This window comes from Lipotes vexillifer, unplaced genomic scaffold (assembly GCF_000442215.2).
Source record: "Lipotes vexillifer unplaced genomic scaffold, Lipotes_vexillifer_v1.1 scaffold69, whole genome shotgun sequence".
Classification (NCBI taxonomy): Eukaryota; Metazoa; Chordata; class Mammalia; order Artiodactyla; family Lipotidae; genus Lipotes; species Lipotes vexillifer.
This window is the reverse complement of record NW_006790942.1, coordinates 4,722,842-4,737,152: the sequence shown is the minus strand read 5'-3', so window position 1 is coordinate 4,737,152 and position 14,311 is coordinate 4,722,842. Positions and strand designations below refer to the sequence as shown.

At 45.5% G+C, this 14,311-nt stretch overlaps 1 protein-coding gene across 3 annotated transcripts in view; it reads right to left on the bottom strand.

Moving 5' to 3' along the window:
• LYN (LYN proto-oncogene, Src family tyrosine kinase) overlaps positions 1–14,311 on the bottom strand; it is a 58,576-nt gene that overhangs the window by 26,595 nt on the left and 17,670 nt on the right. For all 3 annotated transcript variants that reach the window (XM_007464035.1, XM_007464037.1, XM_007464036.1), the window contains exons 7-8: positions 8,434–8,616; positions 6,298–6,374 (exon numbers count right to left, since the gene is read on the bottom strand). In XM_007464035.1, coding sequence (XP_007464097.1) covers positions 6,298–6,374; positions 8,434–8,616 — 260 coding nt within the window. The remainder of the gene's footprint in view (positions 1–6,297; positions 6,375–8,433; positions 8,617–14,311) is intronic.

Here is a 14,311-nt window from a genome sequence, read left to right as displayed (position 1 = left end):
AAAAAAAAAAAAAAAAAAAAAAAAAAAAAAAAAAGAGCAGCTGGTAATAAGCCCAGCCCGCTCCTAAACTACTTTGGTTCTAGCCTTGCAGGCTTCCAAGATGAGTATCTGAAGAGGAAATTATTTTGTGACTTATAGTCATGCTGACCTGAATTCGCCCCGCCTGGATAAAATCATTCCCAGATAAGAGGCAGGGCTGGCACGTAGACCAGAAGTCCCACCACCTCCCCCTGGACATGAGTTGAAAGCTTGCTATTGGTGCTAGAAAGGTTTCCAGTCAAAATTAAAGCAAGAATAACTTCTGCCTTTTCTGCTGTGTTAAACAACCAGTCGTGGTTCCTCTGCTTAAATATGCCAGACACCCCAGCTGCCTAAGAGAAGAAAAAAAAAAGTTCCTGTTTTACGCTATTTTATTTTAAAATTAATTAATTAATTTTTGGCTGCCTTGTGTCTTCGTTGCTGCGCGCGGGCTTTCTCTAGTTGTGGTGAGCGGGGACTACTCTTCCTTGCAGTGCGCAGGCTTCTCATCGTGGTGGCTTCTCTTGTTGTGGAGCACGGGCACTAGGTGTGTGAGCTTCAGTAGTGTGGCTCGCGGGCTCAGCAGTTGTGGCATGCGGGTTCAGTAGTTGTGGCTCAAGGGCTCTAGAGCACAGGCTCAGTAGTTGTGGCACACAGGCTCAGTACTTGTGGCTCGTGGGCTCTAGAGCACAGGTTCAGTAGTTGCGGTGCATGGGCTTAGTTGCTCCGCGGCATGTAGGATCTTCCTGGACCAGGGCTCGAACCCGTGTCCCCTGCATTGGCAGGCGGATTCTTATCCACTGCGCCACCAGGGAAGCCCTTTATGCTATTCTAAAATGACAGCTTCCTGTTCTTCCAACTTTTTTCAGGAGGAAGCTGTGTATGATCAGTTTTGCAATGCTGACAGTAACTCTGCTTTCATTTGTCCGTCTTGTAAGTTTTTATGGCTGAAGTTTAAGTCTTAGACATACAATTCATTATTCAGAAAAGGTAACAGAGGATTTACATGCCTGTCACCTGGGTACTACATTCGTATGATGCATTCATATTCCTTTATTTAGAGCAATGTCAAAATCTTATATCAGCATCCTCTGAATGTACTCAGAAGCATTCCTTTTAACTTTTAGGTGACAATTGACACAGATATTCTAAGCAGGAGGAGATTTTCTTAGTCGTAGAACATCAGAGCCCAGGCAACAGGAAAGCTGACTGGTGGCGCCCTCTCACAGAGGAGGACCCCAGGGCCAAAGGGATGATTCTCCCCAGGCTGGAGCAGGTTTTCCAACTCTCAGCTCAATGCTTTCTCCACCATTAACATCATCAGTAGCTCCATTCACAAAATGACACTGATACTTGTCATATTGTGTAGAAAGAGAGAACCACCGTGTCTATAAGACAGTTTACATTGGGAATGGCTTCCAAGCAGTGGTTCCTCGATGGCACACAGCGAGGGACTACCGTGTCCTGATGGCCGTGTGAGCCCTCTACAGGGCGGACCTGGCTCAGACGATTTTGTGGAATTAACTGTCTCTGCAGTGCTGCCCACTTCCCCTGGACGAAGGTCTTGTGGTTGAAAGAAGAGCTGAGAACGTGGCCTCCCTAGAGTCACGTATGAGAATTCCCGTGTAAAGAGGGGAGATCAGATATCAGGTGGAGAGGGGACCCAGCCTCCCGGCTGAGACGCAAACCAAGTCTGTCACCTGAGTTTCCACGCGCCACTGAACCTAATCCAGCGCTTCGATGTGAGTCTTCCTCCAGCTTAGCTAGATTAAATGTGATGACACTATTAATTAGGGGTTAATACCAATAAAGGTTTTGAAAATAACGTAGTTGCTTCATTATGATATCTTTTGTGGGTGGGGGGAGGTATGGAGGGGAGCCTTGAGCTGGCCAATGAGATCCTAACTTATCTTTTCGATTCTTTACAAAGAGACAGAATGAGGAGACCCACTCATTGGCAAGTACTCCAGAAACTTCCCCGGGACAGCCCCCTCCAGACACTTCAGACCCCATTTACCACCAACAGACTGGTGGGTTCCAACTTAGAGTTATTACAAGGGATCCCCAGTCTATATGCTGTTTTCTTGGTCAGTAGATACCATAATGAGGGCGGACCCAGAAGCTCTGATGTCAAAGGCCTTTGTACTAACCTGGCTGAGAATCACATGATGGTAGACTGAGGTATCCTACCCGCCTTGCTTTCCCAATTTCCAACTTAAATGTGGCTTGAACTTTAACACTAAGGGGCAAACTGTATCTTGAGCACGACCACTTTGTGACAGAAAAATCTACATCTTGGTAATAGAGATTTTTTGGGGAAAAAAATGCTAAAGACGTTATTAATTCTGATAATCAAAATCCATAAAAGGGGAAAATGCATATCAGCATAGTGTCAGGTGCAAAATCATCATAGGGGCAACTCTGCTCACGGAATGACAGTGGGATGCAGACGAAAGAAGCAGTCACTTACAGTCAGAGGAATCAGGATGGAGCCCAGCAATTCTACCCACTTTTCTGTAACCTTGGGCAAGTCCAAGGTAAAATGTATTAAAATGTATCCTCATCTGTAAAATGTATTAAATAACAACATAAATGCTTTCAAGGTTGTTGGGCTCAAATTTAATGATGGAAGCAGAAGTGTTTTATCATCTAGAAAGAGTTAAAGAAATGTTACTTGCTGCCATGATTATAACAACAACTTTGATTCTCCTGTTTTTATTACGGTTTTACTCACACCTAATTGTCCATTTCGTTTTTGGTACTTTTTATACATCAGGGATGTTGCCTCCAGAGACCAAGAAATGCTTTGATTCCCTGGCCTGCATTACAACGTGATTTATCTGACTTCCATGTCGCAGCTGTGAATTTCCCACTTCTCTTCCTCTCCGTTTGACAAGTCTACGGTTGCATTTCTGCCTCTGCTGAAGGGAGTTCCCACAGATTTCGGCCCCTCCTCTTTCCAGGTTCATTTTTCTTCTCTCACATGAGGCAAGGGCTGGAAGGGAATTAGGCAGAGTCTCTCTGCTCTGAAGTTATCAAACTTCCTTTGCAAAGGGGTCATTTTTCCTACTTCAGCGCAAAAAGGCCAAGATGCCTTCATTTAATACAAGAAAGAAGGCACTGGATAGGGCTGATTCATTTGGGATTTCTTAAATCTCCATTAAGTGGAGAGGAAGCCGGGTGTGGCCTGAGACATGGCTCGGGGGCTGTGGATTATACTGGGGCTCCGAAGAGCCTTTCAGAACTCATCCTGAGACAGGAAGTGATGAAATCAGCTCTCACGTGAACGATCACGTGCCCTCACCTCCTTCCTGTCTCGATGGGCCCTCAGGGAGAACAGGGAGGGGAAAGGAGCCTGGGGGAGGAGGTGGTGGCCAGAGGGAAGAAGAGGCCAGAGGAGGGTCTGGAAATAGTCCCAGCGCTGCCCCTCCCCTCCCCCTCCCCCTCCCATCCCCCTCCCCCCTCCCATCTCCCCCATTTCCTTATTCTTCTGGAGCTGGGAGTCAGTCAACTGGTTTATTTCTACTCTCAGCCTCCCATTGCGAAAAACTGCTGCATTTAACTACAGTTTCTTGTGAACACTCAGTTTCCCGAATCTCTGATGCTACTGACAATGCAAATGGAAAAAGGAAAGTGTAAACGTATTTTCCAGGCTACTGGAAACACCCCATGGACTCACCAATTCTGCTTTCCCCTACTTCCACTCTAAATAGTCAAATGGAGAAAAGGGGTAGGAAAGGCGGGATTATTAGGTATCCGGGTGTCCTGTATCACCTTCTTTATTTATTTTTCTGCCACACCACGCACGTGGAATCTTGGTTCCCCCACCAGGGATCGAACCCACGCTCCCTGCATTGAAAGCACGGAGACTTAACCACTGGACCGCCAGGGAAGTCCCTGTCCTGTATCACCTTGGGCCAGCCTTATTCATATTTACTATTCTTGAGTTATTCACTAGGGGAAAGCTACAATGTTAATTACTGGCACAGGATGGAGAGAAAAAGGAGAAAAAATTCAGAGATGACTTTCTTTGTATAGAGATCATTTCAGAAAGGCACATGAAGACGGAGGAGTGTTGGCTACTGCCAGTCATAAAGGGAACAGGCGGTATCCCAGTGCGATGGGGCAGCGGGCATGGTGAACGGGGGAGCAGATGTGTGTGGTATATGATCTCAGACTGAGACTGGGGGCACAGGTCCCGCCCTCGCTGCCAAGGTGCAGGCCCCTCCAATATTATAATAAGAAAAGCCACAAGCAGATGAAACAGATGATAATTAAGGGGCGGCAGGTCTCACGCGCCCCCTCTTGAGGGAAGGGCTGGGGAATAGTCTGGGCAAGGTTTGCACCGTGAACAAAGACGGACTCGAAAGGACACGGATTCTGTTGTAAAGACCATGAGTTGCGTGCTGACCCCACCTGCCAGGGCCTTTCTGAGTGCAGCTGCCTCTCCACGGGCACTCAACACTCCTGCACTTAAAACTAGATGTTGTACCCGGCAGTCACTGCTGGGAAAGCCGGCCTGAGACAGGTAAGCAAAAGCATCATCTCGTGAGCTGGATTTGGTACTCTGGCTTGGATGGCGACCAGTGGCAGTGGCCTTGATTGCACCCGGCCCTTCCTGGAACCTACAACCTGAAAGTCACGGTCAGTGCCCGGCTCTGTGATAGTTGACTTTGCGAGTTACAAAGGTTTAAAAAGCAACGTTTCCCCCCACCTCGTTTCTGTTAGAAAAAGTTAACCTTTGTAGTAATAGAAGTAATTTAAAAGTTAAAGACTAGAGACGGAGGCCTTGACTTGGACCTTAAAACCTCCAAAGATGTCAAGGTTTTATGAGATAAGCTATACAAAATCAAATACAAAATGCCCACATGACAAGATGAAGTCCTACTCAGGTGTAGCACACGCCCCAACATGCTAATTTCCACCCTACAGAACGGTAGGCACAGATCAGACCCTTAGGACTGGGGCGGGGATGACCACTCAGGCCTCCAGGCCACGGGCCCCGCTCCTGCACACCCCTGTCAGCCCCTTTTCCTTTCTGGGGAGCATTTACCACACCCTCTCAACACCCTCATCCAACAGGGCGAGCGGAGGGCCTCGTTCATCGGTGCCAAGAGTGACCCAAGCTTTGACTTTAACCCTCAACACATCCCCTTGAAGCAGCAACGACCGTGCCCCTCGGACAAGCGAATACACTGACCCAAGGAGGCAAAGGCCTTCCTGACAGTGGCTACCAAGTGGCCGAGCCTCGGCACCAGCTCCGGTCCAGGACGCTGGCCTCCGGCTCTGCCCCTGACACTCTGCTGCACAGTATGTGTTCTGGGTTTTCCTCAAAGTGCTTTACCCGTGGACTAACTCATTCCTTCAGCCTCATCTCCCCAAGAAGGCCTTATCAAGTTCCCAAGTTTTAAAAGAGGGTCTGAGGAAGAAATGGGCACAAGAAATGAAGACCATAACGACCCCCCTTTCCCAGAACTTCTAGAAACTTCTCATGCTCCTTTGGGCTTTATGGTACGTGGTCTTCCCAGCATGAACCACCCATGACCAATATCAAGAGACAAGCAAATCGCTGAACATGACTGACAGACACAACGAAACCCTGAAAAGTCAGTAGCTGGCAACATGCAAATGTGCATTTCCTTGCGATGCCAGGCACAGGGCTGGGTTTCCGGGTAACTTCCCTCTCCTCTTAGATACACTTCAGAAAACATCATGTGATTCCAAACTAAACAAATCTGCAACTTTTAGGCTAGTACTAGAAATGCTATGAATGAGTATTTCTCAGAATCCTAAAGACACACCCAACAAGAAGGAGTGAAAGGGGGTAGAGAGGGAAGGAAGACAGTTCCTCTGTTGTCGGGAACACTGAGGACTTAAAAGCATCAGTACTTTAGAGCAGTAACTTAAACACCACAGATGCATCACTTGGAAGGTGCTGTGCTTACACCCTGTGGAGTTCTTCTTCAAAATGCCCGCAAAGTGACCAGCTCAGTCGTGCTGTTCCTATCTCTCGTGCGGAAATGAATACAAGTATAAAGAGGTGGACGTGGGTCAGAGACAAGGGCATCCAAGTCAACACTCCACACGTGCGCACACACATTCCAAGGGAAACACCCATCGCTGCCTCCAAAGACACATCCTTTGGGAGATTTTTTTGTTATCACCGCTACTGGGAAACACAACGCAAAGGCCTTCTCCCTGGAAGTGCAATTCCATCCCGAGTCTGAAATAGGGAGGTTTTGCAAACTTACAGCATATGCCCGTTTTATCATACGTCACCTGAGCAGAAAAGTCAATCAGCTTTGGAAGCAGCACTTTGCCCCCTTCGTCGCTCTTCAGGAAATCCAGCAAACTGCCTGTTGATAGAGGAAGGTCGTTAGTGTAGTTCAAACACACAAGAAAAAAATCCAAACAAAATTCAAAAGATCATTCCTACTGGCAGGCCAGGGTGGGGCGAGGGGACCACGCAAAACGACTGCTTTGTAAATCTGTGTGGTCACAAGGCGCCTTTTCCTGATGTGGGTCAAACCCAGTCCCCTTTAACCTGTCTCCTTTGACCTGATGTGAAATGTACCTGAGCTCCAGGTAAGAAAAGGTGACGGTGGACGCTGCTTTCTTGCTACTGAGCACTTCGTACCTGCCACCACGCTACACGTCCTGCAGCACCTGATCCCCGGAGCTTCTCTGGGACAGAAACCAGCCAGTCCTCCCAGGCGGCCTGCCTGTGTCCACAGCAGCCACTCAGCTGGGCTACTGCCCTCCGTGTCCAGCACGGATCTCAGCCATGCCCCAGGTGCCCAATGAGTATTTGATGAACCAACTGCGCTTTGGAGGAAAGTGAGACCTTACTTAAAGGGGCGCGTGCCCACAGGCAAAGTCTTCTGCTTCCAGGGGCTTTATCTCTAAAACGCGACCTGCTTCTTCTAGAACTTAAGAGTGCCAACCTGAGGGTAGGCTTGGGCAAGTTCTGTACCTCGTCTGAGTCCCTGTCAAGAGGGTAGGTCCCAGGAGCTCTATCAGAGACCGCGGGAGGACAGGTTTAAAGCACGTGCCAGGGAGCCGGCAGGTAGTAAGCGCTCAATTAATCCACAAAGAACACTGCTATATTTAAAATGGATAACCTACTGTCCAAGGTTACAGTGGATACGAGGACCTACTGTATAGCACAGGGAACTTTGCTCCATATTATGTAACTACCTAAATGGGAAAAGAATTTGAAAAAGAATTGACACGTGTATACGTACGATATAACTGAATCACTTTGCTGTACACCTGAAACTAACACAACACTGTTAATCAACTATCCTCCAATATAAAATTAAAAGTTAAAAAAAAAATCCACAACTCAGAACAGTGGTACTTAGCCCTCAGATTGCTGGGAAGATTGAGTGAGATCCCCCAGGGAAGACACCAAGAGCAGTCTGACATATAGTAATTGCTCAATACAAGGTAGGCACTGTTATCCGGAGAAAGTCATGTTTACATTTACGATTAAGAAATATTATTAATTAATTAATCCAACAAGTATCTACTGAACTCCTGCTTAAATGTCTGATCCTGAGCCTGGTTTCTGGGTCGTAGCAACCTAAGCCACAGGCAATTGGGCTTTTTAAAAAACAATGTTCTTTATGGGAAGGACTCTGAGGGACTAATATTCTGAAATATTAACATATATTAAATAAGAAAGTGTAACAATCATCTATCTAACCTATTCAGCTATGACATACACTATAATCTCCATTCTGCAGGAGACCATTGTTAATTCTGGATTATGGCTTATGTGTCTTTTCCTCCTTCATTCCTTCTGAAGATTCTTTAGAAATCACTTAGCAGTTTATTAGTATTTCTACTGAACTGCAGGGAGAAGGGTGGTGATTCAAGATCCTTCATCTGAAGGTGACAACAGTGGGAGAAAAGATGGTAGCTTGAAACCTCTTCCTCAGGGATTCTGCGATGACACAGGAATTTGACCTTGACAAGCTTTAAAAATATTTACATTTTGAAGTGACATCCTGAACACTTAGATGACGCTAAAGAGGAAATGGAACTGGTTTTGAAATTTTGAGAACTCACATGCTGAACCCATAACAATAATACTCTTACTTGATATCCATATTTACTTATTTGAAAGATACTTCCTGGGGGCTGACTAGGTATGGGGTACGACTCTTGGAGCTAATATGTATGTGGAGACAAGTGCAGAGAAACTAGCAAGACGACAGATCCATTTTGTAACAGATGACTTGCAGGGCGGCGGTTTATGAAAAGGCTTCATTTTCCTATATGTGCTGATGCTTTGGGAGTGAGCCTGCTGTTTTACAACTGGGAGTATCTGCGTCTTCTCGGAACGTTTAGGTGTTTTCCTTTTTGAGGGTCCGGCCTTCACAAGCATGGGTGCCGGCGGGTGGCGCTCACCCTTGGCCATGTACTCGGTGATGATGTAGATGGGCTCCTCCTTGGTGACCACGGCGTACAGCCGCACCAGCTTGTCATGCTGCAGGGTCTTCATGAGGTTGGCCTCTTCCAGGAACGCTTGCACAGACATTGTGCCTGGCTTCAGGGTTTTTACAGCCACTTTGGTACTGTTGTTATAGTAACCTAGGGAGAGAAAAGAAGGGAGGCCGTGATTTATCAAAAACTTCATGCAGACTTAGAAGAATATTTAGTTATAGACAGAAGAAACTTCTATGAACTCTACAGTGATAACATTATCTAAAACCTGTACATGTAACATTAGGGGCAGCTGAGTAAAGGGTAGATGGGAATTCTCTGTACTATCTTTACCAAAAAATCCCTAGAATGATTCTGAAATCAAAAGGTTTTTTATAAAACAATGGTAAAATACAGCTCCATATATGCACTGCACCATTTTCTCTAATTAACAAAATGTTCTTTATCCAAAAAACCACACACACCAAAGCTCTATATACTCCTACGTACACACAAACCCTGACAGTGGTCTGGAAGAAAATGCACCAAAATACACCGAGGACTGGCTTAATTATGGGTGATTTAAATTTTGTTCACCATACCTTTAACTCTTTACCAAGTTTACTGCAATGAATATGTATTATTTTTATAATCAGAAAAGAAAAAGCTTTGCACTTGAAAAAAATTTACTAACTTTAAAGTACAAACAATACACTAGAGTCAAATAAACACTTCCCAAAGTTTTCAAAGAGAACTGGATTCTGCGTGAACGAAGGGCTCTGGGCTGAACCGTCTGGGGACCACGGCCTGCCCCACCCGCTGTGCCAGGAGATGCAGCGCGAGTGCGACAGTCCATCAGGGAAGATGAGTCGATTAACTGCAGCATTCCCCACACTTGCTAGACCCCGGAACACTTCTTTGTGTACCTTTTCACACCCCACAGAACGTACTTCGGGAAATACTGCCTACTTAATCCAGTTCCCCCAGGGCATCTTTTCTGGGACCTGCCTCAATGATGTGCTTACTTTCAAGCTTGATTTTCTCCTGGGAAAGCTTTTTCTCAGTTTGGAAAGCAGAAGTAGAGACAATCACATGCCCCTTTCCTTTCCTTTCTGTTTCCATAGTTCTCTTAGAAGTACAAAAAAGGGTGAGGAAGGAGGAAGTGGCAGCTGGTCACCACCACGAGTCATCCTGCAGTTCACCTCTACTTGGTGGGTTACAGCCTGATAGCACCTGCCCCCAAGAAAGACACAAGTCTAAGGAACGGTGATGTGAAAATGTCCAGTCCCTTTTCAGGTCACACGATTATTAGCAAATACACAGCTTACACTCATTGAAACTCAACAATGGTGGTTGGTCTTTGGGGGGCAGAATTTGGGGCAGAATTTGGTTCTCTTTTATTTTGATTAAATTTGTGAATGAGTATATATTTTCCCTTTTTTTTTTTTTTTTTTAACAAAAGGAATTATTTTTAAAAAGGAAAGGAAGTATGTTTCTATTTCCACACCTTCCAATGGGTAAAAAAAAGTATTAGTTTACAGCTAACAGTCAACTCTAGTTAGTGATTTTTCTTCTTATCATTAATACTGCTTTTTCTGCTAAAACTTTTCCTTTTATATTCTCCTTTGATTTGTACTTAGTAGTAGCTTTCCATGCCTTACGGAAAAATGAAGAATGCAGTATATAAAATAAAGTAAGCATGGGAACATATGGAAAAGACAGTAATATAAAGCTGACAAAATATTGTCCTAGGTCATTATCACAAGCCACACCTACACAAAATAATGGAATTATGAATATATTAAACTGATTTCCATCTCAATGCATAATTACGAACAGTACGACCTTTCATGGCTGTAAAGAGTAAATTTAAAGTAAATCCCACTAACAGAAGTCCTTTTAGGGGCTTCTCTGGTGGCGCAGTGGTTGAGAGTCCGCCTGCTGACCCAAGCATTCCCGCTCTGGGCGAACCTGACGGACCGCACAGAGCCAAGCAGAGTTGGTACGTGCAGGAAACAACTTCCCGGACAAGTGTCCAACTGGCCTCGGTTAAAATTAACTGAAGCGAGATCTTGGAGGCTTCCGGAGCAACATCAAAGAACCTGGGTATTCCTCTACGAAAGGCTCTGGCAGGCTGAGGTGGCCGACCTCTGCAGGCTCCGCCCTCATCCTTGGGCGGCTGGGCCCCGGTGGAGGCAGGGCACGGGGACAAGGAGCCGGTGCTGGTGACAGGACAGGGTTAGGGTCCTGGACTCAAGGGAGCAGTGACCACTCGTGCGGCCTCCTTCCGGGTCACCCTGAGCACTTTGACAGGGATGCCAGAGCTGTGGTCCAAGTGAGTCTCTAGTGGGTGGAGGTCTAGAAAAGCCTCAGGCTCTGCCTGCGCTCCTTTCTAGACCAGACGGGACACAGAAGGGGCCTCGCAGAGTCGGGCCCAGAGCTCTGTGACCAAGAGGGCCTCCCTCTCGACCCAGGCGAGTGACCGTGGGGGGATTCTCAGAAGTAGGTGGTTTGCCCACAGACAGGCTGGACCGTGGTTTCTCCACGTTTTCCTTAATGGCTCCCAGTACAAGGCCAAGCTTCTTAGAAGCCAAAGAGCATTACCCAAGAGGAAACCTTTCGGTGCTTTCAGATGAGGTTGAGTATTCATGACTTAAAGTGCTTCAAGGACCCTAGTTCAGAGGCAGAAGTATTCTAAGGAGGTTTTCACTGAGCAGAGACAGGAAAATAAACTGAGACAGAGAAAAGGGTTTCTTTCACTAGAGGGGAGGAGGCGGAACCTTGCTCAAGTGTCAACAGCGCTGAGGCTGAGAGACCCTGGGTTTTGGATCCTGGCTGAGGCAGATTATGCTGCCTTCTCAAGTTACGCTAGGATGTCTGAGGAAATTCAGGAGATTACCTTTCCCTTTTTTTTTTTTTTTTTTAACAAAAGGAATTATTTTTAAAAAGGAAAGGAAGTATGTTTCTATTTCCACACCTTCCAATGGGTAAAAAAAAGTATTAGTTTACAGCTAACAGTCAACTCTAGTTAGTGATTTTTCTTCTTATCATTAATACTGCTTTTTCTGCTAAAACTTTTCCTTTTATATTCTCCTTTGATTTGTACTTAGTAGTAGCTTTCCATGCCTTACGGAAAAATGAAGAATGCAGTATATAAAATAAAGTAAGCATGGGAACATATGGAAAAGACAGTAATATAAAGCTGACAAAATATTGTCCTAGGTCATTATCACAAGCCACACCTACACAAAATAATGGAATTATGAATATATTAAACTGATTTCCATCTCAATGCATAATTACGAACAGTACGACCTTTCATGGCTGTAAAGAGTAAATTTAAAGTAAATCCCACTAACAGAAGTCCTTTTAGGGGCTTCTCTGGTGGCGCAGTGGTTGAGAGTCCGCCTGCCGATGCAGGGGACATGGGTTTGTGCCGCGGTCCGGGAAGATCCCACGTGCCGTGGAGCGGCTGGGCCCGTGAGCCATGGCCACTGAGCCTGCGTGTGCGGAGCCTGTGCTCCGCAACGGGAGAGGCCACAACAGTGAGAGGCCCGCATACCGCCAAAAAAAAAAAAAGTCCTTTTAATATTACATTTGAATCAAAAAGGTTTCATTATAATTTGTTTAAGAGTTCATAAATAGGTCTTCATTTACATCGATATATCCATGGCAAAGTACAGCAAGGCGTAACAAGAAAATATACCCTCTTTGATATATAAAACTGACAAAGGACTAGTGTCCAGAATATATAAAGAATTCCTATAAATCAATAAGAAAAATAGAAAAATAGGCAAAAGCTTGGATGGGCATTTTAAAAAGAAGAAATTCTAATGACTAACAAACTTGTGAAAGAAACTCAATCTAATCAGTAATCAGCGAAATGCAAATAAAGCCACAGGGAGAAACCACCACCCAGCAAGACAAAAATGACGAAGTCTGACAATCTTGAGTGCTGGTAAGTGCCGGCCCCTTGGCAGGGGAGCAGGGGCAGTTCCTGCAGCTCCTTTCCTGGGCTCTTTTCTGAGCATCAGTGAAATTCAGTTGTAAAGCTCCTGTCTCCAACAATATCCTCAAGGTCCCTCGGAGGATGTAGACAGAGCAGACTCCTTTCTAGTGCAGTTGTGTTGAGTGACCACCCACCCGGTCTGTGCTGACCTGAGGCCCACATCTACCCAGTACCACTGTGCTGTCAGGAAATGGAACACTGCCGACCCTTGTACGTTGCTGGTGAGAGTCTAACCCAGACGAGAGCTTTGGAAATTAAGTCGGCAGCGTTTCGTGGAGTTGAAGATTCATACACCTGTGATCCAGCAAAGCCACTCCTGGTCATCTAGAGAAACTCATGTACCCTCGCACCAATCAGCACAAAAACGTTCCCAGTAGCCTTGTTCATAATAGCCAAAATGTGGGAGCGACTCCAATGCCATCAATAAATCGTGAGAAATAGGTAGGGTTCCTTTACATAAAGTGCAAAACCTGGCAAAACTAAACCGTACTGTGGACACACACCCCCATATTCAAAAATAGCAGAACTACAAAGAAAAGTCAGGAAATTATGGCAAAGTCAGAACAGCAGCTGCCTCCGGGGGACAGGCGGGGTTGTGACTGGCAGGGGGTGAGTGGGCGCTTCGGGCTGCGACCTCAGTGGTCACCACACAGGTTTTCATGTTGTCATTAGCTACGAAATCCAACATTTGTGTGCTATGCACCTTTCTGTCTGCTTGTTACATTACATGGCAACCAAAGAGAAAGGAACAGAACTACTCTCCCTTCGCTGTCATAAAAGCCATGGGACTCATTCAGACTTTCACATAAAATAAAATGATGGGTAAAGGATGAAGAGAAAAATGCTTTCCAAGCGTAGGGGGAAAAGTTAGCAGGAAATACTGCAGCTGCTAAAGATATTAAAAATGCTGATAAAGAGTTTGAGATGAACAGTGAATAAAACAGCTGTGTCAAACACAGCTCCAGGATGGCAACAGCTTCCGCGCTGCGGCCTCTTAGGGCTGTGACATTTGCACGATAGGGCAGGTTTCCACCTGCACTAAAGGCATGATTTTTATTCAGCGCTAAGGATCAAATTGTACTTTACCGAGATATTCCCTGGTAGTGGCAGGTTCACACCAGTCACAGAGATTTGGATTGTCATTACAGATGGAAACATACCCATTACTATGTATAAAATAGACAACAGGGACCTACTGTATAGCACACGGAACTCTGCTCAATGGTTTGTAATAACCTAGAAGAGGAAAGAATCTGAAAAAGATTCTTATATGTAACTGAATCGCTTTGCTGCACACCTGAAACTAACACAACATTGTAAATCAACTATACTTCAATAAAAAATAAATTTTTCAGTAAGTAAATAAATAAAAAGGAAGTTGCAAAGCGATTTCAAAAAAATCTGTTGAAGGTAGTAAATAATTTCGTGTGGGTACTGCTCTCTGCCACAGGTAAAGAAAGCCGAGAAAGCTCTAACTCCAGGTGTGACTAACTTGCACAAAAGAGCCTATAACTACCACAAAACGGACGGTGGTTTTACAAAAGATGCATGTAGTTGATTTTAGAAGGTGGCTGGTGATTCATTTCAATGCAGCTGGCTCCTATGAAAATTGATCAAGCAAAATTCAACGCAAAATCAGCTTCCTTTCTTTCCCAAAGTCTCTTCAGAGACCAAGTGGCAACAGGAAACATCACCCTTCGTGTCACTGATGGGTCAGTTCCCTGGGAACCCAACAGCCCACTGAGGAAAACGTGTCTCCAAGCTAGATGTCAGAGGATCACCGGGACAAGAGGAAACAGCTTGAGGGAGAAACTCCTTTCTTTTATTCCGCCCCCCAAGCTTCCCCCCGCCCCC